This window comes from Perognathus longimembris, chromosome 3, assembly GCF_023159225.1.
Source record: "Perognathus longimembris pacificus isolate PPM17 chromosome 3, ASM2315922v1, whole genome shotgun sequence".
Lineage (NCBI taxonomy): Eukaryota > Metazoa > Chordata > Mammalia > Rodentia > Heteromyidae > Perognathus > Perognathus longimembris.
Genome location: NC_063163.1, coordinates 32,526,721 through 32,549,769, shown reverse-complemented (window position 1 = coordinate 32,549,769; position 23,049 = coordinate 32,526,721). Strand labels below are relative to the sequence as shown.

The window sequence follows — 23,049 nt, the reverse complement described above, 5'->3', positions numbered from 1 at the left end:
CTGTTGTTTCCAGAACTGGGGCTTGAACTCAAGGCCTCAGTTTTTCACTGAAAGCTGGCACTCTACCACCTGAGCCACTCATTTACCTCTGGCATTTTATTGGTTAACTGAAGATAAGAATTTCATGGACTTTCCTTCCAAGAGTAGCTATGAACTGTGATCCTCAGGTCTCAGCCTGCTGACTAGCTAGGATTATAGATATGAGCCACTGGTGCCTAGGATCTTTCAAATTTTTTTATTATTCAAATGAAAATTTAGTGTAGAAATTTAGTGTAGAAATGTAGTATAGTCTTTCATATAATGGGTACAAAGTTATATCAGTAACAAAACAACAAAATACCTTGCTCTTTTTCTTTGGGAGGGGGGATTTGATATAACCCACAGACAAATAAACCAAGAGAAAACAAAAACCAAGCCATCTAAACACAGCATTTTAAACTGAAGTACAGAATTCACAGACATTTTAAAGTCTATTCTGCCTATAAACCCAGATTGTGAACCTCTAAGAAATTTAAAGTAGGTATTTTTCCTACTATGAAACACAAACAGAACAGACATGTTAATCATAAAAAACTATTTCAGAGATGTCAGCACATTACATTTCTTTTACAATAGTTCATCTTCTTTTGACTACATTGGTTCAGCCTTCAGCATATGCTTGTGGATGGTCATTAAATGAAATACACTTGCTGCTTCTTGCATAAATGTCCTTTTAAGCCAACTTGAAGTCATCACTACTTGAGAATTTTCTAACCTGCTCATGCTTAAGAACCTGCCTGATAATGGCTATGACAAAGGTTGTCCTGCCCTGACTATAAAATTAGGAAAGAAAAGGCTTTCCAATCTACCCACAGGGCATCCTTACCTAGGTAGGAATCCTGCTGAGTTCATTCTCCTTTTTGCTTGCCTACATAGTAAATACAAGAGACTGATGTTTGAATAAAATGTGAAATCTCCTAAATTGTTTTACATTCCTATCCTAGAAAAACTTCCTTAAAATATTAAATTTTTTGACACTTACAGGTAGCATTTGATTTAACTTGAAAGCCCAATAGTAAGACTGTCAAAAACAATTAGTATCTGAATAGCTTCCTTTCTTAGGTTATTAGGCAGGCACTAGTTCATGAGCAAGAGAGAAAAGACAAAACCTAAATCTTTCTCAAGAAAATAAGCCAATGACAATTACTATTTTACTACATGGCTCTCAATGCTCTTTCTATTTATTTATTGTCAAAGTGATGTACAGAGGGGTTACAGTTTCATACATAAGGCAGTGAGTACATTTCTTATCAAACTTGTTACCTCTCCCCTCTTTTTTTTTCTTACCTATCTCCTTCCCCAACCCTGCCCCCCAAGTTGTACAGTTGATTTACAGCATATTATCTTGTAAGTGTTGCTGTTGCATTAGATTGCCTTTTACCCTTTGTCTTTCCATTTTGATGTCCCCCTTTCCTTACTAGTTCTGACAAATGTATACAATACAATACTCAAGGTACCCAAATCAGTTACCCTAACATCAGGGGTAAAACCATGGGGAAGAGAGACAAAAGAAAATGGCATAATTTCACATGGTACATTGAAAACAACAATAACAACAATATTTCTACTTTTACAATTGCATAGGGTTAAATTCAAGTGAAATGGTGTTCTCATTTACTACTTTGAGAAACTTGGTCTGGTAAAGACTCTTTTCAGTGTTTCTTACTGTTTTGAGCAGTTAGGGCTCCCAGCATACCACTGTAAACCTTAGAAATTCCACAATTCTGCCTCAAGCAAAAGCAAGAACTTTGGTGCTTGAGGAGAAGGCAGAGTGAAAGAATGGCACTCAAGATTAAATGGATTGGGGTGTGTGTGTGTATGTGTGTGTGTGTGTGTGTGTGTGTGTATACAACATTTTGATACAATAACACAAAATTTGTCTAGTGTGCCTCTCTTACCAGTTATTTTGCAGAGAAGTATGCTAATCCAAAGACATCTAACTAGCTTCACATTTAATTCTGACTTCAAATCCTGAGAGTGGCAGAGCAGCTGTGCTAGAGGCAATACAATCTTATTTCTATAAAAATCTCTCAAACCTCCATATATAAGTGGAAGAGTAAAAATAGATAATCAAATCGAAATTAAGGCCATTAAGAATTGATTTAGTTTAAAGATAATATAGCAAGATTTTGTTTAGGTTATGGATGTTCACTAAAAATGTATAATACTTGTTTGCCTAAAATTTTGATTATGTTTTATCTTATTTTGTCACAGTTAAATAGTTTTATCATTAGAGTTTTTAATTGCATATAGTTTATAAAATTCTTTCTGATTACACTATATCCATTTAACTTGGGGGGAAAATATTACTGTAAGGCTTAATGAATAGAGAACCATCTAATGAGGATGTGTGATCAAATTGCAAGCAGATGCACCATGAGTGTGGCCCAATAATTTATGTCTCTAAAACCTTTGTTACAAAGGGTTTACAGTTTATGCGGTTATGCAGGAGGAGGACCTAGGGACAAGAGGAAATAATATATTAAAGTATAAACAAACCAAATAATAAGTAAATTGAGGGAATCAGGTCCTTGAAATGTTTCTACCCTTTATGATACAGATCCCGCTACTAAGTAATGTACTACCTCATCTCTTTTTTATCTTTCTCTTACCACATTGCTCACTTCAGTAATCCTAACGCACTGAGTCCATTCCTAATGAACTGAGCCCATTGCAAATGCCAATTGTTACATCTCTTGTGCTAAACATTCTCCTTTAGCTAACTCACTTGTGTAACACCAGAAACTGCTGGGAAGGTCTGCTGATGAATTAAGAGCTCTAGGCCTTTCTTCTTACCTCATGTGACTCTTTCCTACCCCTTAAAGTGAGTACAGTGGGCATCCTTTTAACTTGTCTTTCTAGGCTAAAATTGTCACCTCATGTGACAATTCACTTATTATTCATTTTCTTGGTACTGACCTCAGACTCCTAATACATTGCTTCTCTATGTGATTCTTTACTTTCCACTAGGTCAACTGATTCACTAACACTTAAACATTATATATGGTATGATCTTCATAAAGTGCATAAATATCTGACTACATTTATATCGAAGAGAAATATTAGATATTTTCTGTAGATAATGGAAAATCTCTAGCTTTGGAACAAACCTAGTTGATTAAAGGCATAATAGGGCTGGGAATATGGCCTAGTGGCAAGAGAGCCTGCCTTGTATACAGGAAGCCCTGGGTTCGATTCCCCAGCACCACATATATAGAAAACGGCCAGAAGTGGCACTGTGGCTCAAGTGGCAGAGTGCTAGCCTTGAGCAAAAAGAAGCCAGGGACAGTGCTCAGACCCTGAGTCCAAGCCCCAGGACTGCCCCCCCCCCCCCAAAAAAAAGGCATAATAGCCTATACTCATCAGGAGATGCATTCTTTATTTTAATGTCATTACACTTCACTTGTCTAAGGGGAAGGAATAAATAAGTATGCTTTCACTTGTAAGAAGTTATCAAATCAAGACAGTATACTAGGGCTAAGTGTGGTAACATAGTTTGCAATCTCAGCTACTGGGTAAGTAGTGATAGGAAGATTACAATTTGAGGCTACCCAGGAAAAAGCATAAGATCTTCCCTGAAAAACAAATTGTAACAAAAGGACTGGGAGCATGGCTCAAATGTCAGAGTTCAAACCCAATAGAACTTTGCTTTCCCTCAAATATTGTATCCTACATTCCATGTTGGATCCAACCATCTTCTGAAAGCACTGGTGATCATTGGTGATCAAATGTCTTCATTTGATGATAACAAGGGAGTAGAAAGAGGTGGCAACTTGCATTCCCAGTTAGGCTTTCACACTTGGCATAGGAAATCCAATTTATATGGGATAAGACTCAAGACTTGATTTTCCCTTTGAAAATCAAGTTCAGGTATCAGTAATGGTGTGCGCGCGTGTGTGCACACACAAACACACTCTCTACACTATTAATATATATGATTTGCTACTGATGGTATTGAATGAAATAAAAAGGGGCCACAATTCCAAAATGTTATTTGTGATCTAAGCTTCAGACAAGGAAAGCAGTGCTATATAATGATGATATCTGGGAACAGGTAGGTACCTCAGAGGTTAGAGAACCTTCTAAAGGTTGCATGCATCTCAATAGCCACCACTTCTTGTGTGGGAGAAAAATGAACAAGTCATCAGCTCCTGGATAAGAACAGGGTTAGACATCTATTCAAGCAGCTGTTTTCAGAGCGTGACACGGGAAGGATACTAAGAATGTGTACTCTAAAGTCTTAAAGGCCAAGGTGCAAACCTTGACTGTAGGGCTTTAATCAAATTATGAAACTTGCTTCATGTTTGGTTTCTATAAACTATGAAATGGAGATACAAATATTGGCTATCTCATTGTTGAGAAGACTAAATAGAATGTATCTACAAAATAATTAGCATAGTGCTCATCATTCTTTAGGTCAAAGAACTCAATACACATTTGGTCATTATTAACCTTATAATTATTATTTTAGGATGTAAAATAAGATGTAGAATTTAAGATAATTATATAACAACTTATATGAATAGGTCATGAGGTAAACATCAACAAATATACTTATAGAAAATATAAATATTAGGCAATGAGTTCTTTTGAAAGTATATAGAAGCAAATTTAAAAGTAGAAGAGGTTGCACTGTAATTATGTGGTTCAGTTACAGCATTGGTATTTTGAGTAAAAACAAAGTAATCTTTAGAAAGCTTACAAAACGAACTCTAAAATTTCATCTCATTCAAAAAACAGCCCTGACTCTTATAACAAGGAAATTTGCCTTAACTAAGTCCTGCACTTTTCAATATTTGGCCTAAATGTATCTTTCTACACACATCATTGTAAAAAGTAAATGTGGTCATTTGGATTTCTATTTGTTTTAGAAGCATAAGGGAGAAATATAAGAAATATCGATCAGAAATATCTTGCCAAGACTCTCTGGCTTAAATCTACAATCCTAGCTAATTAGGACACTGAAATTTAGTGCAATTCTGCACCTTGAAGCTAGTCTGGTCAGAAAGATAGTCCTCAAAACTCCATCTCCAATTAACCAGCAAAAACTAGGCTAATGGAATTAATCAAATGGCAGAATGACAACTGAGAAAGCAGAAGGCCCTGAGGTTCAACACCAGGTCAAGGGGCAGGGGAACAGAATAAAAATGTCTGAGGATGTTTAAACCTACCTCATTTAAGTCAGAAAAGATAATTTAAAAACAGTTTTTGGGGTCATGCTGGGGACTGAACCCAAAAAGCTCCCACATCCCTAGTTCTTTTGTTCATCTTTTCATTTTCCATACAGGGTTTTGCTAACTCACCTACGCTGGCCTTGAACTCACAAGTAGCTGCGTTTATAAGTGTGTACTACCAGGTGTTTCACCAGGCTGAAAGGAGAGCAGTTGATCTTTGTGAACTATCTCCTTTTATTATTGCATAATCTACTAGATTTTTATCATAATAGTCTGTGTTTAATACAGTATACATTAGTTTTATAAAAATGCAGTGCTCATCTGCTTTTATGCCATGAACAGAAATACTACAATTTTATAGTTAGAGCTGAGCTATTTTTATCTCCATTTTACCAATATTACAATCATAGAATGACTGGATTTCCTGAGATGGTATACAAAGTTATCTTAAGTAGTTTTCCCCTGAATAATATCTAAAATATTCACTTTCAACTGAGAACCAGGTACTATTGTAATCATATCATAATCAGTGTTTGGTTATATTCTTTAATAATTCGCAATGGAGGTGAGTTATTTATCTCAATAAAAAAATCAAAGTGCTTTTATGTAATTAAAAGACCTGATTTTAAAAGGAAAAGAGAACAGTATTGTGGTCAACATTGTGTACTCTTGGGAAGGTTTCAGCCTCCATGGGTTTCTATTTACTCATTGAATGAATAAAATAATCGCAAAGGTCCACAATAGCACACTACACTATATTTCATTGCCATTATTTACTATGCAATATTGACTTAAAGCGTAAAACCAAAGTTAGGAATTACTTAGTTATTCACAATGATTTTACTGTCTCAAAACAATTATTTTCCCTATTTTTAGTTTGGTATGAAAAAACAAGAAAATAGAAAATATATACTGCAAGAGTTTAAAAGCCATTTAAAATAATGTAGGATATTCACCTGTCTTCTCATTTATTAAATACCTACTGTATACACTTGGCCTGTTTTGGTGATATCCACATACTTACCCCCAAATCATTGCATTCCTGTTTTTCTTACTTACCCCATTAATTATTTCAGGTAACCTAGACACGGCAGAAGTTTCTCTCACAGTCAGACTTTATTACTTCTTAAAATCAACTCACAAGTACCAAAAAAACACTTGGATGAAATCTATCAAGCATTTTCATTTACAATATGGTGAACTCTGATGACACCCTCACTTATAAAGGGTAAACAGAAGGGCAAACAGAACCCCCATTTATAGAATTTGGAGAATTTATAGAATTTATAGAATTTGGAGAATGAACCAAATTGAATAAAACCAATAAACACAAGATGACTAACTAAATAGAGGAAAGGGTACAATACAGATGGACATAAGGATTCGACTTTCTTTTCCTTCCTTCCTTCCTTCCTTCTTCCTTCCTTCCTTCCTTCCTTCCTTCCTTCCTTCCTTCCTTCCTTCCTTCCTTCCTTCCTTCCTTCCTTCCTTCCTTCCTTCCTTCCTTCCTTCTTCTTCCTTTCCTTCTTTCATGGTAGGAGTACTGGAATTTCAACTTGATGCCTTATAACGACAAGGTGAGTACTCTACTATTGAGCCATATCACCACTCCTTTTTGCTGACTGGTGATTTTTGAGATAGTGTCTTACTGTCTGAGATAGGGTATATCATGCCTAGACTTGGATCCAAATTTAGGCTTCCCCTCCTAGCTGGGACAAGAGGTATGCACAACCACGTCCAGTATATCTGGAAGAATTTCCTGCTTGGTTTGGGTTATAACTTGAATCTTTCCAGTCTCAGCTTCACACAGAGTCTAGGGTGGCAGGTGTGTGCCACTGCACACAGTTATTGATTAACTGAAAAGGGGTTTCATAACTTTTTCTGTGCAATCTGCTTAAAACTGTGATTTTAAAATTTCAGCCTCCTAAGCAACTAAGATTAGGTATTTTTGAGAGGTATTAGTCTAAAGATAAATATTAGAGAAAAAGTTTATCTTCTTTTCAGCACTTTTAGCATATCCTTCTACAATACTGCATGTAGGTCATCTGTATTTATGATTTTGCCAAAATGTAAGTCAAACATATACTAGTACAAAAATTTGTACTGATTTGTAATAGCATCTATGGCCATACCACCCTGAATGCACCTGATCTCATCTGATTTGTACTAGCATATCTTCATAAATGGTTTTAACATTTCAAATTATTGCTCACCATCATAAGCCACTATTTAAAAATAGTCTTATGAGATCATACTGCTTCTAAGATAGTGTAAAATTGATTAGAACCATGTGAAGGCAACTTCAAATGCAATAATAATAATAAATAATAATAAAAATCACTTAAGGCCTGAATAGAAGAAACTAAGTGACAACTTCAGGGCAATAACGTAAGGAAGGAAAACATGAGCACACTTTCATAGCAAATATGTACATCTACTCATTGTTACTATCTCAGTTAAACTGAAACTTGAGTGCTTCATCACTACCTATTAGAACCACAGACCAACAGGATGAAAGTAGAGAAGGATGTGCAATTTATGAATATAGTTTATTACCATGGTTACAAACTTTCAGAACAGGCCTCTGAGACATCGGACTGAGACTTTGCCGAATATCTGTAAAGATAAGGAATTAGAAAAAAGACTATTTAGTGAATTCAGTTCATTTCAAGATGTAACAGTATTACATACTTTTTATCCCCCTGCCCCCCAAGGCTAAGTATTTTTGGAAGCAAAGCAATGCTTCAATAGCCTGAAATACTTGAAGCAGTAATGTTATGACTTTAACTTCCCATTTAATTATGCTACTGTAAACTCCACTGGGATGAAGTACATATGGTTCTTCAGATGAGACTTGTCACACTAATCAGGATTTTCTAGGTTCAGTGCATTGATTTGTTAATGTGCTACTGATATCAGCCAACTGTAATGCACAACTTTCTGACATTTGTCTTTGCAAGGGATTAAGCAAACTTAGGAAACTTCTGAGCAGTTGCTGCCCACAGCATTGCTCCTTGACACAGGACTTGAAAAGAATTAGAAATAAAAAGAAAACTGTTCTCCCCTCTGTGATCATTCCTGGGAAAGTAACATGAAACAACGATGGTATTCACCTTTCGGCTTCGGTGTCCTTTTTCTTCTGTCGCGGAAGGCAGCGCCTGACTGCAAGGCCTCTAGCAGACTATCCATCACTCCTGTCTCATCACCCTCTGTAAAAGAGATGCAGGGAATTCCATCAGCCCTCAGGGTTACCATAGCAATGTCAAAGCATACAGGGAAATGGGTGAGAGGGATGGTCAAAAGGAAAAAAGACGAGATGCCAGGACTAAGCTAGCAATTTCAAAGTAAGGAAAAACTCTAAGTCTGTCATAAATCAACTACCTTTTAATGAAATCTGTCTCATTAGCGTTTGTGTTATTGTCAACTAAAGAGGACCGAGTTCCACTGATCCAGTTCAGAGCCCTGTTTTTATAGTCCAGAATGTGGTTCTAGTCATCTCTGCATCTTGGGTTCTCATAAATCACATTTCCATCATAGAAATGAGATATGGTTTAAGGCATCAGCCTCCATTCAAAAATCGACCAGGTGTCTGACAATTTTCTGTTGTTTTTATTGAAGTTCTGGCTTTCAAAATTTAAAGTAAAAAATCAAAATTTCATGAAAACTTTCATGAACCAGCTCGTAATTATTTATTTTCCCATCAGAGGACAATTGTCCCTGTCTGAGGTAATGCAGGACAATTGCTACAAACTTTTTGAAGTATGTGTCTTTAAAATGTTAGTCAATACACACACATACAAAGGACTATGTTCTAGTAATCATTATTTTAAACTGATAAGCTGTGTAAGTTCACAAACAATGTAAGTATAGAGGTGATTCTGTCTATAAGTAATAGAATATGTTTACCTTATTTTAAAGTTACCTGTGTTACACCTATTAAAAGTTAAGGGCTGGGAATGTGGCCTAGTGGTAGAGTGATTGCCTAGCATACATGAAGCCCTGGATTTGATTCCTCAGCACAATAAACAGAAAAGACTGGATGTGGCGCTGTGGCTCAAGTGGTAGAGTGCTAGCCTTGAGTAAAAAGAAGTCGGGGGGGCTGGGGATATGGCCTAGTGGCAAGAGTGCCTGCCTCATATACATGAGGCCCTGGGTTCGATTCCCCAGCACCACATATACAGAAAATGGCCAGAAGTGGCGCTGTGGCTCAAGTGGCAGAGTGCTAGCCTTGAGCAAAAAGAAGCCAGGGACAGTGCTCAGGCCCTGAGTCCAAGCCCCAGGACTGGCCAAAAAAACAAAAAAAAAGAAGTCAGGGACAGTGCACAGGCCTGCGTTCAAATCCCAGAACTGGCAAAAAAAATTTTAAAAAGTTAAGAGATCAAGCTTCAAAGGCTTACTTGCCTAACCCAAATTCAAGAAAACAAACACTATCCTTTGAAAAGAAGTTATTTGTAGGAATTATCTATAAAACACATGGCTGATCTAATATTACATCTAAAATAATGGAAAATGACGTTTTGAGGCAACTTTTGTTTCTAATTTTTGTTTTCCTTTTTGAGAGAAGATCCCTTTATAGAGAATATAGTAAAGTACAAATAACACACTCATTTACAGTTTATAAATGGATATATAAATATAAATATGTGTCAGCTGCTTTTCCATCTGGTTTTCTTTCATATTTTTAGAAGATACTAAACCTTGTAGGTGTTATCAAAAAAGGTGGGAGAGAAATAAGAGAATCTGGGCATTGTTAATTTACATATAAATTTAAAGTGCTGTGATGACTATTTTAATTAAATACATTAAGTATTGCAGACAGTTTAATAATTACCTAATTATCTTTGAAAATTTATACTCCAATTTAACTATGGTTTTCCTAAAAAAGAACTTCAGGTAATTCCAAATATTTAAGGTAGGTAATATATTTCACTAGTAAAAGAAATATTTTTTGAAAATTTTAAATCTCATGCTTGCTTGCAAAAGAGAGTAAGACAGTGGAAGAAAGAAAGAAATGCTAGGAGAATATTCCAGATTAATGGAAACTAAAGAGAAATAGGTAAATACAATAGTCTTTGATTAGCTATTGAATTGTAACATAAAAGCTATGAAATGATATTATAGGGATAAACAGGAATTTTGATTATGAGCTGGATGTTAGGTAATAATGCCAAAGTTATCGAAGTAATATAAATATATTAGACCACTGTCCTTGGCAACAGACACTGACATGCTTTAGCTCATTAAGCACCTTTCACTCAGTTCTCTCTATATAGAACATCTTTCCCACCTTCTCTACCATAAGAACTCCTTCTCCTTCAAGATAGAGAAGTGACCCATTTAGGATGAAGTGGGTGACCTTTTATGTTTTTGTGGCATGCAGTACACACAGCAATAAATCCTTTACAGTAATATACTGATTTCTGTGTGTATACCACTAGGCTATGAGCTCACAGTGGGAGATGTTTATTGATTTCATTTATCTTTAACATTTAAGAACACGTATATATTATATAGATAGTGTTCAGTGAATATATGTCAACTAAATTAAACACAGCTTTAAGATAGCAAGCTGGAAGAACTAATGCAAGAGATTAAACATTATGGATAAAAAGGCAGCTAAGAGGAATGGATGAATGTTCCCTGCCACCACTGTAAATGCTTGATTTCCTTGTTTCATACAGGGAGATTCTGTTGACTGAGTTTTACTACTATCTCTTGAACCGATCTCATTTCTTTTGCAATTGTACTGTTAGTGTACACAACTCAAATGTTCTCACTTGGAACATTATGAGTTGTCAGAAAGTCATATTGTTCCTAGGTTCTCCTTAATTCTCATTCATCCCAAATATTACCAATAAGTCCTAAAAACAGAATTCCCTAGTCCCAAACTTTCAGTATATCTTAGTTCCCACAGTATAGTCTCAACTGTTTCACCTCCCTCAATTCCCTGCAATGATTCTGATTGCTTTTCCAACCCCATCTTTTCCTTACAAACATCTCAATGTATTTTTCAGCTAAAGGTAACTGTCTATAATTCTCCAGAAGTTCTCTCTCCCACCCTCCATGCTCCACCTGCAACATATACCTTCCCTGCTCAGGACCCCCATAGTGGATGGCTTTGCTTGACCTCCACTCCCATACACATAAAAGAAATAATACGGAAATAAAGGAAAGGTGGTATAGCACAACCTCTCAGCTGACTCCTTGTGAGACACTACACTGTGTGCATAGTAATCCCTGCCATATAAAATAGAGAAATTACCTGTCTAATTGTAATAAGAAGATCATATGAGCTAATACAAATAAAAGCACTTGATAAACTGTGAAGCAATAAAAATATATAGAAATAATTCACAAATGACCTCACTAGCAGCCTATAAAAACTTAATGAATTACATGCTTATTTTTAAATATTTCAAGCACTATTTTAGATCTGTCACATAACAAATTGAGTCTTTCCAGGTATATTAGCTTATGTTTATTTGCTTAAGGGCATAAGCATGCACAGTACTATTTTAAAAGGAACTCTGGACTGAAGTACAGATAGGCTATATACAAATACATGATTTAAACTACAAGAGAAGATTTTCTTCAACACTGAATATGAGTTTAGCATATTCTTTATAGGAGTTGGGGACATGTGGGCTTAGATCTTTATAAAGCTTACAGAATCATTTGGTACATAATAGAACAGACAGATATGATTCTCATCAACTTACCTTGACCTGGCTGCCTGCACTAATAATTTTGTATGGTCCTCAAAAAGGTTCCCCACTCATGAAGCTGGCATGTGGCTGTGTACTAGGATATTACATCACACTAAAGATGCCTCAGTCAGTCCCATGGGTTAACCAGAAACCGCTTCTGCTCTCAGAAATATAAGTGTGATAGATGTGAAAGGTGTGTGTGTGTGTGTATGTATATATATACATAGATACATATATATGTATATATATGAGCAAGTTGAAATGAAGGGCTTGCTAGTGAATTATAGTCTGAGGAATAGGTAGAATTTAGCGATGGCAGGGACTGGGAAGGGAAGAGAACTTATGGTGGGAGGAATAGTAGGGACAGAGGGAAAATATAAATAAAAGCAGATGCATAGTACAGTGTTTAAATGACTCATTCTTATATTACTCTATTACAAACCAGAGAAATAAAAGTTAGTCTTTTACATGTTGTCTAGAATTTAATCTAACTATAAATCAATTTATGTTCAAAATATTTAAAGCCCTTCCTCTGTCATTAAAATGTTTTTAAAACAAATAATTACTTGTAACATTCAAGATCTTACTAAGGTGAATAACATATCAAATTAACTTGTAAATGGTATTTTTAAAAAGGAAGTGGGCTGGGTGCTAGTGCCTCACACCTGTAATGCTAGCTAATCAGGAGACTGAGATCTGAGGGTCACAATTCAAAGCCAGTCAGGGCATGAAGTCCATAAGACCTAGAAAACCAGAAATGGCACTATGGCTCAAGTGGTAGAGCACTAGCCTTCAGCTGAAGAGCTCAGGGACAGTGCCAATGCCTACAGTTTAAGTTCCACGACTGACAAAAAATGTAGTTCAGGGCTAGGGCTTGGCTCAAGCACCTGCATAAACAAGTGCAAGGCTGTGAGATTAAACTCCAATACTACAAAAAAAATAAAAAAGAGAGAAAAGAAAGAAAGAAAAAAGAAAAAGAAAACCACTATAAGAGAAATGGGAAAGAACTTGAGTTAAGGAAGAGATACTGTAAAGCAAAATACATAGGATTTGGGGAAAAGAAGAAGGTAGAACTGCTAAAGAACACAGCTGAAGACTTGGGAGCCTATGGCTGGAGGAAGGGAAAATATGGGGAAAAATTTTAAGTGATAATGATTTTGGTGGGACACAAAGCTTGAAAAAGAGTTCCTTTTAAACTTTTTCATGGAAGGCATTAGCCTCAAATGCAGATGAAAAATGGATAGGAATTTTGGAAACCATTCTGCTATTAAAAAGTTATCATTCGCCACTATAAGCTAAAAGCTGAGAAAGGCCTTAAAGAACATCAAAAGCAAACTGTGCCCCTGTTCTGTGTTTGTGCTCTGAAAGTACATCTGCATCAAAGGGAAAGGTGCCGTGTTGGGAGCCACCTAAACATTCCTGGCAGAAGAAAAAGGGAAAGAAAAAAGGTAATCCGATGATCTGGTAGGAACTCTCTATTTATTCATTTTCTCTAGTTGGAGGGGAAAAATGATATTTTAGATAAAAAACAACATATAAAAGCTACTAAAAGTTTCCAACAAGCTAGAAACAAGCAAACAAGTCAAAATGGGTCACAGAAAGAAAAAAACAGACTAGATTTCTCAATAGCACATTGAATTGCAAGAGAGGAGATACATGCTTTCCAAATTCTAAAGAGAAATTATTTCCAATAAAGAAATTATTATGTTGCCAATAAAACAAGGATAGAAAAAAGACATTTTTTTCCCTGACATGCAGCTATCTATACATGCTTTCTGAGAAAAAGACATGTGCTACATACATTTGGATCTAAAATAATCCTCCAAGGGCCATGTGCTGAAGACTTCGTTGCCATGGCTTTTGGGACGTGATTGGATCACAAGGGCCCTAACGTCCAACATGTGGTGGAGGATGGGCACCAAGTATGGGAAGACAAAGAGCAGGCCAAGAAGTTCCAAGATACCATGTCTTAAAAGAACAGCTTTGAGCACACATAGCTGCCAAAGAATGAAGGTCTGGCTAGAGCTGTCAGACAGCTACACAGGGCCGTGTTTCTGGAGCAGCAAGAAATATGGAGGAGAACTCAGATTTGAATAGAAAAAGAAAGGAGGCTACCAGAAAGACGAAACTGAAGAGACATTCAGGGTTCAATTCACTGAAAGTGGAATATGCCATGCTATGGAGTTAGAAGTCTACCTTGATAAAAGCCATTAACCCATTCATTTTTTTACTATCTTCAAGTAGTTCTGAGTACAATACGTCTTCATCAATGTCATCCCTTCCATCATTCTCTCACTCTTCTTTCCACCATTAACTCATTTTAAGGTAGGAAGCAATATGGTCAAATTTCTACTTTAGCAATCAAGTCTGGGGGTAAGATGAATAAGGAGAAGTATGTTTAGTGATTTTAGGCAAAATCACATCACAGGACATCACAGTAAAGAGTGGAAGTGATGAGAATGGAATTAAAAAAGGAGAAATAATAAGAAATCTTTCTCTGGAGAGGGATAGATGAATGAAAAAGAGGAGGGGATATGTTGTCAAGAATTCAATATTATACAATATATTCAATATATTGTACAAAATTAAGAAAAGTGAGGGAAGGGGTGGATAGGAAAGAATGGGTGAGAATGTTGAAAAAGGTGTTATTGATCAAGATGTACTGTATTTATAAACTGATTTGTTACCTAACTTAATAATAATATTTTTTTAAATCTTTGTATTTACACAAATACTGAGTTAACTTTGGATGTGTTACCTGAAATATCAAGGGGTTTCCAACTGCAAGTGATTAATACTGTCTAACAGAAAGCTAGCAGGCTCACTGGATTAAAATATGGGAGAACCTAACATTATAATAGTAATGTTAATGGGACTGGCATAACCCTAATTTGCCTTTCCTCCACTTTAAGTAGGAAGACAGCACCTATTTCACCAAATTATTGGGACTTAATGGAGTAAGTCTATGTACATAGTTCAGCAGAGTACCTGGCACATAGCAAGGGCTTACTGAAAGCTTACCTTAAAGTGATGATTAGTAATATGGAAGAATATGAGCTCTCTTAAGGAAAATGTGCAGAGAAAATAGCTGAGGGTGAGTCATGTGAAAATTAACATGTAAGGAAGATACTAAGACATAACTTTGAATCTATTTTCCACTGTTTACTTTATATGTTCTTCAGTAGCCACTGTGTTCTGACCTACCTTTTTAAAATCTTACCATATTTTGTCTGATTTTAGTATCTGCAATTAATATAAAGATTACAACCTGGAACTTAGGATTGGAATATGGCAGGAAAGATTAGTCCCCATTTTAAAAAAAACCTGTTAAATTGATAAAGTTATCAAATTCATAGACTAAAGTTTAATAAAAACTCAACCCTCCCCAAAACAAACACGAGGTTGCCTAACATAATTATATAAATTATGGTTCTATGTTGCTAATTACAAAGCTTTCTGGAAAGGTAGAGCTTGTTTTGGTCACCTACTTCAGTCTGTATCAGGAACAAACCTCAGTACTATTTAAATGAGAGGAAAAAGATAGGGAATAACTTAAAGTAACTGTACTTGTCTTCAGAAGTAAAGAAAAATGCTTGACTCAAGGGAGTTAGACAGCCGATTTTCAATGAGATTCTACTGTGAAATATCAACAGCTCTTCTTCTACTGTAATTAGATGACTAGCTCAACTATAAGAAGTAGAATTTTGTTTTTGCCAGTCCTGTGCTTTTTCCCTGTGCCTTGAGAGCCATGGGACACTTCTGGGGTTTTTGGTTTTTCCTGAGTAGTTTGTTGAAGAGTCTCAAGGACTTTTCTGCCTGGGCTGACTTCGAATCGCTATCCTCAGATCTCAGCCTCCTCAGTAGTTAGGATTACAGACATGAGCCACTTGTGCCCGGCTTAGAAGTAGAATTTTTATGGGGAAAAAAACCTATTAGTTTAATATTCACATATATCCATCATTATTCTTTGTACAATTTGAGTAGTTTTTGTCAGTTAAAAGTAAAAAATTAGGGCTGGGGATATAGCCTAGTGGCAAGAGTGCCTGCCTCGGATACACGAGGCCCTAGGTTCGATTCCCCAGCACCACATATACAGAAAACGGCCAGAAGCGGCGCTATGGCTCAAGTGGCAGAGTGCTAGCCTTGAGCGGGAAGAAGCCAGGGACAGTGCTCAGGCCCTGAGTCCAAGGCCCAGGACTGGCAAAAAAAAAAAAAAAAAAGTAAAAAATTAGACTGCTTTACAAAACAAAAGACATTCCTCAAGATAGACAAGTCAAAAGCAAAGGCAAAGAACACAGATCTTGGGTTTGAAGTCATAGTCATTACCTTTTCTATCTGTGTATCCCTTAAGGACCAGCTCAGGGGGACCACAATAGTATTAACTTCAAAAAGGCTTTTCTGAGGATTAAGTTAATATGTGGGAAACACTGAAATCATTTCTCATGCAAAGGCCTAATGACAGCTAATAAAAACATTATGTAGGTGATTATTATCTAGACAATATCATTAGCTAATGTTGTAGTACATATTAAATAGGTATTATTATAATAAATACGACCATTCTTATTCACTTTGATAGCACACACTGCTGATTGGGCCATGGAAAATGTCCCAAGGCCCATCCAAAATTGTATTTGCTACAATTCCCTTAGGTATTACCAGTGCCTGACTTGGTGTTTTCATTCTTCATTTCTAATCTTCTTAAGGTTTAGGTTTGGTAATAAGAAATTACTTTGGCATTATAAACTGTTTGGTTTAACTCATGGAGCTATTTAATTTACTTTCTTTTAAAAATTGAATTTAAAAAGCTACTTTATTTTCAAAAAGACTGGAACAGAAATCTCAGTTATGACTTCATGCTACTTTGTAGCCTGAATGGTAGCTTTATAATTTAAACATCATCTCAATATCATTCATAATAAAGAGATCATTTTCTTCTATGACCATTTTCTTCTATGAGTATAACAACAATGAGACAACAATGAAAAATAAGTATCAATCTGTATCAGTAAATGCTTAAAAGCAGTTCTATCTTGCTGATAGAAGTGAAAAACCAGTAGCTGTCTGAAAATTTAACAATGTTTACAAAAACGAAGTACAAATATCATATGTATATTTTTTCCAAGAAAATAACCTCATATACATAATTCACATGTGTGCAAAGATTATAGGTAAAAAATGAATATACTACATTATTGTTTGGGGCAACAGGAGACTGGAAATAAAACTATTTACCTACATATGAGACTAAGTACACAATGATACTAGAATATGTTGACTTATGAAAGACTGTTTTACATTTCAGAAACATTTAAGTTATTGATACAAACCATCTCAAAGCACGGCATATGAAAAAATGCACATCATTTTATCATTGTTAATGTTGGATTTAGACCTTGTAGGGTTGTTCATACCTATGTAGTTTGACAGGCTATTTATTTATTTTTTACAACTGGCAGCTTAGCAATTTTTCTTTCATTTGGTACTAAAAGTGGTCTGTATAACTTAATCATTCTTCCAGTGGAGGATGATTATTGAAACATATTTAAATACCCAAACTGGATAAACTTGCTCACAGTGAACTCTCCTAACAATTAGTAAGGAAACCAGAATTGAAAAATTGATTCCCTGGCAAAAAGAAGTTGCCATAGTTGGCCTTGGGTGTTAAGAAGTGTCTAGAGTGCCTAACAGATGCCTTCAGTTGCAAAGCACAGAATGTCAGGGAATGAAATAGCTTATCTGTATAAATACATATGTAGATGGGAAAGGATAATGACATTTAACAAGATGTGATTCACATGCTACGAATCCCCATGACCCTTTAATGACAGCATAACCCAGAGAGGAAAAGGTTAATTACATGGCATACCAACACCACTACTGAGTAGAAGGTTCATTTGTCACACACAGATTCGCGTTACTCAGAAAGAAGCATGACAAACTTAAGCTTAGTTGATGTTCAATTTAAAATGATGTTTAGGATGATATTTCCCATTGTAAAAATAAAAGGATGTGTTTTAGATTTAATATTTTTATATTCGTAGAGAATTTTAAAAAGTAGTTACAGAGTAAGGGAAGGGGTGACATTATCTAAAAAGAAAAGTACTCTTTATTGACTTGTGTAACTGTAACACTTCTGTACATCACTTTTATTGTACATTTAAAAATAATTAAAACAAGATTTTTCACTGGCATTTTTTCTTTATCGTCAAAGTGAAGTACAGAGGGGTTACCGTTTCATATGTAAGGCAGTGAGTACATTTCTTACCCAATGTGTTACCTCCTCCCTCTTTCTCCCCACTTCCCCCTCTTCCTCCCCCCCACCCTCCATGAGTTGTACAGTAGTTTATACCAAATGGTTTTGGAATGGTTTGTCTTTTTATCCTTTGTCTCTCAGTTTTGGTATTCCCTTTCCCTTCCCTAGTTCCATATATATTTTTTCTTATAAACTTTTTGAACAAAAAAATGACATGGTTTCAGATGATGAAAATTCTTAGTTCCATATCAAACATCAGCAGAGACAGGAGGAGGCAACTAGGGAATGCTGTGAGGGATTTCACAGGCGTTTTCTTCCAGAAGCTGGGATGCATGGGTTTGAGGCTGAGGAGACAGCAAGTGATGCCTGGACACCACATGGGGTGCGGAGGGCCCCTGAAGGTGGTGTGCATTGACAGCAGCATATGGCGCAGGCTGGAGGAAGGGGAAAATAAGGTCAGGAAGGCAGACTGTGGGAGTTTGGTCTCCAGGCTGAAGAACTGCCATGGAATATTTCTGAAAGGTGTGAAATAATCAAAACAGTACTTCACTGTGATTAGAGTTGGCATGGTGTGAAGGTGTCAAGCCGGGGTGACTGGGAAAATGGTGGTATCATTAACCCAAATGAGAACATGAAAATCAGGTTGTATGTGGAACATGGTAAGTTACGTTTTAGATGAATTGATTTTTGAGTTGCTGGAAGAATATTTAAACCCTTTTGTTTCAAGAAGTTGGAAATCCAAAACTATAAATTACATAGTTTAATTCCATTCTACCAATATGCACGAAGTGTTTTAAGGCAGTGAACAAGCCCTAGTCCCTATTCCCATGTGACTTCCTGGAGTGATTTTTTTTTCATCCATAATTAGTGACTATTTTTATGATGAATTTAACACAAAAGAAGCAGGGTTATGGGAAAGTGCTTAACAAAGATAAGTGCTTAACTGTTATGAAATAGTGTGAGCACTCCAGTTTCAGGGTTATCCTTTTAAACCTCCATTTCTATTTAAATTTTTGATATATTTTTGTTTCTACTTTAAAATCTGGGATTCCGGGCTGGGGATATAGCCTAGTGGCAAGAGTGCCTGCCTCGGATACACGAGGCCCTAGGTTTGATTCCCCAGCACCACATACACAGAAAACGGCCAGAAGCGGCGCTGTAGCTCAAGTGGCAGAGTGCTAGCCTTGAGCGGGAAGAAGCCAGGGACAGTGCTCAGGCCCTGAGTCCAAGGCCCAGGACTGGCCAAAAAAAAAAAAAAAAAAAAAAAATCTGGGCTTCCATAATATCAGTCACTGGAGACTTGTGTGTTAGCATTTTGGTTAAAGCCTACCTCACTGTTACCAATTTAGGTTTTTGGTTCATTTCTAATATGAATTTTTGTCCAAAGTACTACAAATATTTTTTTTGCTTCTCATCTTAGAAGAAATGCATATTTATTTTGTCAAGATAAGGTGTTCTCTCACCATTCCTTCATTCCAATTAGATGGAAAAATTACATTTGTGGTAGAAGTTGAGAAAAAAAATCCTATGAACAGCAGCAATACATTTTTGAAAGAAGTTAGCAAAGATAATAAGGAATATTCAAATGAGGAGAAAGAATGGGAAAAAAGGAACTGATATTTTTAGAAGACAGGAAATAACAGAGAAATAAAAATGGGAGACAAAAGAACTTCTCATGAACTCATCAACCAACAAAACAACAACAAAAAGAGGAGGTTAAAATGTACAAAATTATCTCAAAAGAACAATGGAAGATTGTTTTCATATATTTACAAAACAATCTGACAAAATAAATTCAGAAGTCCGAAAATAAAAGATAATATTAGGCAACTTAGAGAACAGGTTTATTTAGGAAATAGAGGGTAAATGAAATTTAAAAATAAAGAAGGAGAATTAAAATAAAGGAGGATCTATCATTTTGGAAGTCTAAGGGCTAGGTTTGTTTGGAGTCTTTGGAATAGATTTTTCAGTTCACTCCATATGTGCAAAAAAAAAAAAAGTAGCTGTTGTCAAATCAATTTATAGTTGGGGGAACCTCGAGCTCAAGGAGGCAATTTTCCCAGAGCCCCACAGTGGTTACAAAACAGAGAGGAGATGTGCACAAATATCTGATTCTAAAGCTCATCTCTTACACTTTAGAGCTTTGATATATAGTACGAAGTACCTCATGCCTTAGCTGAGTTAAGGATGATTCTTTATGACACAAAGTTGTAGAGGTTTTCATAGTCAGTACCTCAATAAAGCAGACACACCAGTATTCCCTAATTCCACTAGGAATCAGATAACCTGCACCTTGGAACCTGCTACAAAGAGGTACAGATCTCCCAACTGAACCTCAATGAGTTGTTTTCTACAATACTCTGGTGATGGATGCCTTCTTTCATTACCATGTATGGTAACTATGGAAGATAGACCCCTCCTCCCCACCTGTTCCTTGTGTAATGTCAAGAGACTGCAATGGACAGATTTCACCATGATAAAAATAGTCTGAAGAAATAATGATCTAGATGACAGTAATTTTGATCACTATCGAAGTCTTTTAAAAACACTTTGAAATATTCCTAACATAGCATTTAAAAATAAATTCTCTTCATGTAAACAAACACATAAAACAATTCATATTGACTCCTGATGGGCTCAGTTGGGAAGACTTGTCAGAAAACAATTGTTGTCCTTCCCATTCCCTTCTGGGAACTGCCTGGAGGGCTCAGCTTCTACAAAGCTCCGGACTCAGCACTCCACCTAATAACACCTTTCAACTGTCCTGAATAACTCAAAAGACAATGAAGTTTGAGGTTTATATTAGAAACTTACAAGACAAAGGAGAGATCTAAGATTCTTTATGCCAAAGGAAATAAGAGAAAAAAGTAACTTTATGATGTTCTGAGTTATTAATATTTATATTTTAAACCATAATTCAGCATGAGACAGTGATAGATTGACATTACAAATAAAATAAAATTTCTGAAAGTCTCATTTGAAAATGATTAACACTGGCCCTGAATGCCAATAAACAGGACATTTTTCATTTGAATTGAAGATGGTCTCTTTCATTTCAGGGAATTTGAATGTCCTAGGGCTTGAACTCAGGGCCTGGGTGTTGTCTCTAAACTTTTTTCTCAAGCTAGCACTCTAGCACTTTGAGTCACAGCTCTACTTCCAGGTTTTGAGTGGTTTAATTGGAGATAAAAGTCCCAGGAGGAGTTACCTTCCAAGACTAGCTTGGAACCTAGAACCTCAGATCTGAGCCTCCTCAATAGCTTGAATAAACACCTAGCTTGAATGCAATATTTTTAAGTGGTTGGGTTTCACAACTTGAAACCAGGAACTAGTTACAGATATTTTTAAAAAAACACAGCAACTATCCATTGTTCAATGTGTTTATCTATTTGTACATACCATTTCACCCTTTTGGCAGCCATCTTGTGACCATATTTACACATGTTAGTACATTTATCAGGGGCTATGTGGATCAGCAAGAGAAGTTCAAATTACATTAATTTGCTATTTCATTAACAGCCGTGGCAAAAAGTCCAAAAGAAAGGATTTTACAACTATCTAGCATGGGGGGTTTGTAGTATATAAGACTCTCAATTGTCTATGTCCCCTATTCGTGAGGATAAGGGAGTGTCAGCTGTGCACACATCTGTGGGCGTTTATAAACATTTACCATCTGTGAGAAGCTTATGGGTTGTAAATGGTAGGCTAATTAGTGAAACGCTACTCATTTCTAATGACAGTTCTCATGGATAAGGATTTTATCCAGGTTAATGAATTGATCTCACAACCCTGTTGATCACGAGAGGCCACTCTACCTTTTACAACCAGAGTAAGTAGTTACACTACACTGAACATGGCACACATCAAATATGCATTATAACTAGATCAGGCTGCTAGTTTATGCATGTTAATGAGCTCTGTTCTTAATGGACTGAAGTGTGTATTGAGTGTTTGTCTGGGAAAATGCAAAGCTGTCAGTCTGTAGAAAGGTCAACCAATTCTGTAATATATGACATTTTCGTTTTTGTTCTAGCATATATTAAGCACTTTCTACTCAGAAACTTAAAAGACTATATATAAATCAGTAATCAACATAAGCAATGATTCATTAATAAAAAGGTTTGTCTACAGCCACATACTGCTGCATATAACATTATTTCCCTAAGTACCCCATATTCGAAACATTTTCTAAATATCTCTTTACTGATCAGAGTTGTGAAGGAAGGACTGTCAATAAGTAACAAATATCAACAATCATATTGCCCAGGCAGAGAGTCTATGTACTCCTCATTGAAAAATGTCCTTAAATGAAGCATCTTCTGTTATAGAGGACACTGTATTCTATAACTATATGGCAGATTATCTTCCACTAATACAATAGTAAATTATATTAATGAAGGAGATATTCTGATGCCTTTTATCATAATTTTTTAGGTCAGAAAATTAAACACAAAAGCAAATCACACAGGAACCTTGGGAATGTCTTAAAGAATTTAATTAGGTGTGATTAGTATTTTAAAGGTAGTTTAACAATCACTACCACACTGCTACACAGAACAAGAAAATACACAACAAAACCCAACAAAGGCCAAGCTCTCTTTCCTTTCCTTTTTCCCTTCCCTTTCTTTTGATTGCTTCCTTCCCCTTCCTTCCTTCCTTCCTTCCTTCCTTCCTTCCTTCCTTCCTTCCTTCCTTCCTTCCTTCCTTCCTTCCTTCCTTCCCTCCCTCCCTCCCTCCCTCCCTCCCTCCCTTCCTCCCTCCCTCCCTCCCTCCCTTCCTCCCTCCCTCCCGCTTTCTTTCTCTTTCCTTCCAGGAGGCTTGTTCTCATTTTCCTTATCTAAAGAAGCAAGAGTTATGGTGCAATTGTGTTATA

At 36.1% G+C, this 23,049-nt stretch overlaps 1 protein-coding gene across 1 annotated transcript in view; it reads right to left on the bottom strand.

The window, feature by feature from the left end:
- Nucleotides 1-23,049, bottom strand: part of Diaph3 (diaphanous related formin 3) — a 433,505-nt gene that overhangs the window by 92,022 nt on the left and 318,434 nt on the right. The window contains exons 26-27 of the mRNA XM_048341270.1: nt 8,327-8,422; nt 7,770-7,829 (exon numbers count right to left, since the gene is read on the bottom strand). Of these exons, the coding sequence (XP_048197227.1) occupies nt 7,770-7,829; nt 8,327-8,422 (156 nt within the window). The remainder of the gene's footprint in view (nt 1-7,769; nt 7,830-8,326; nt 8,423-23,049) is intronic.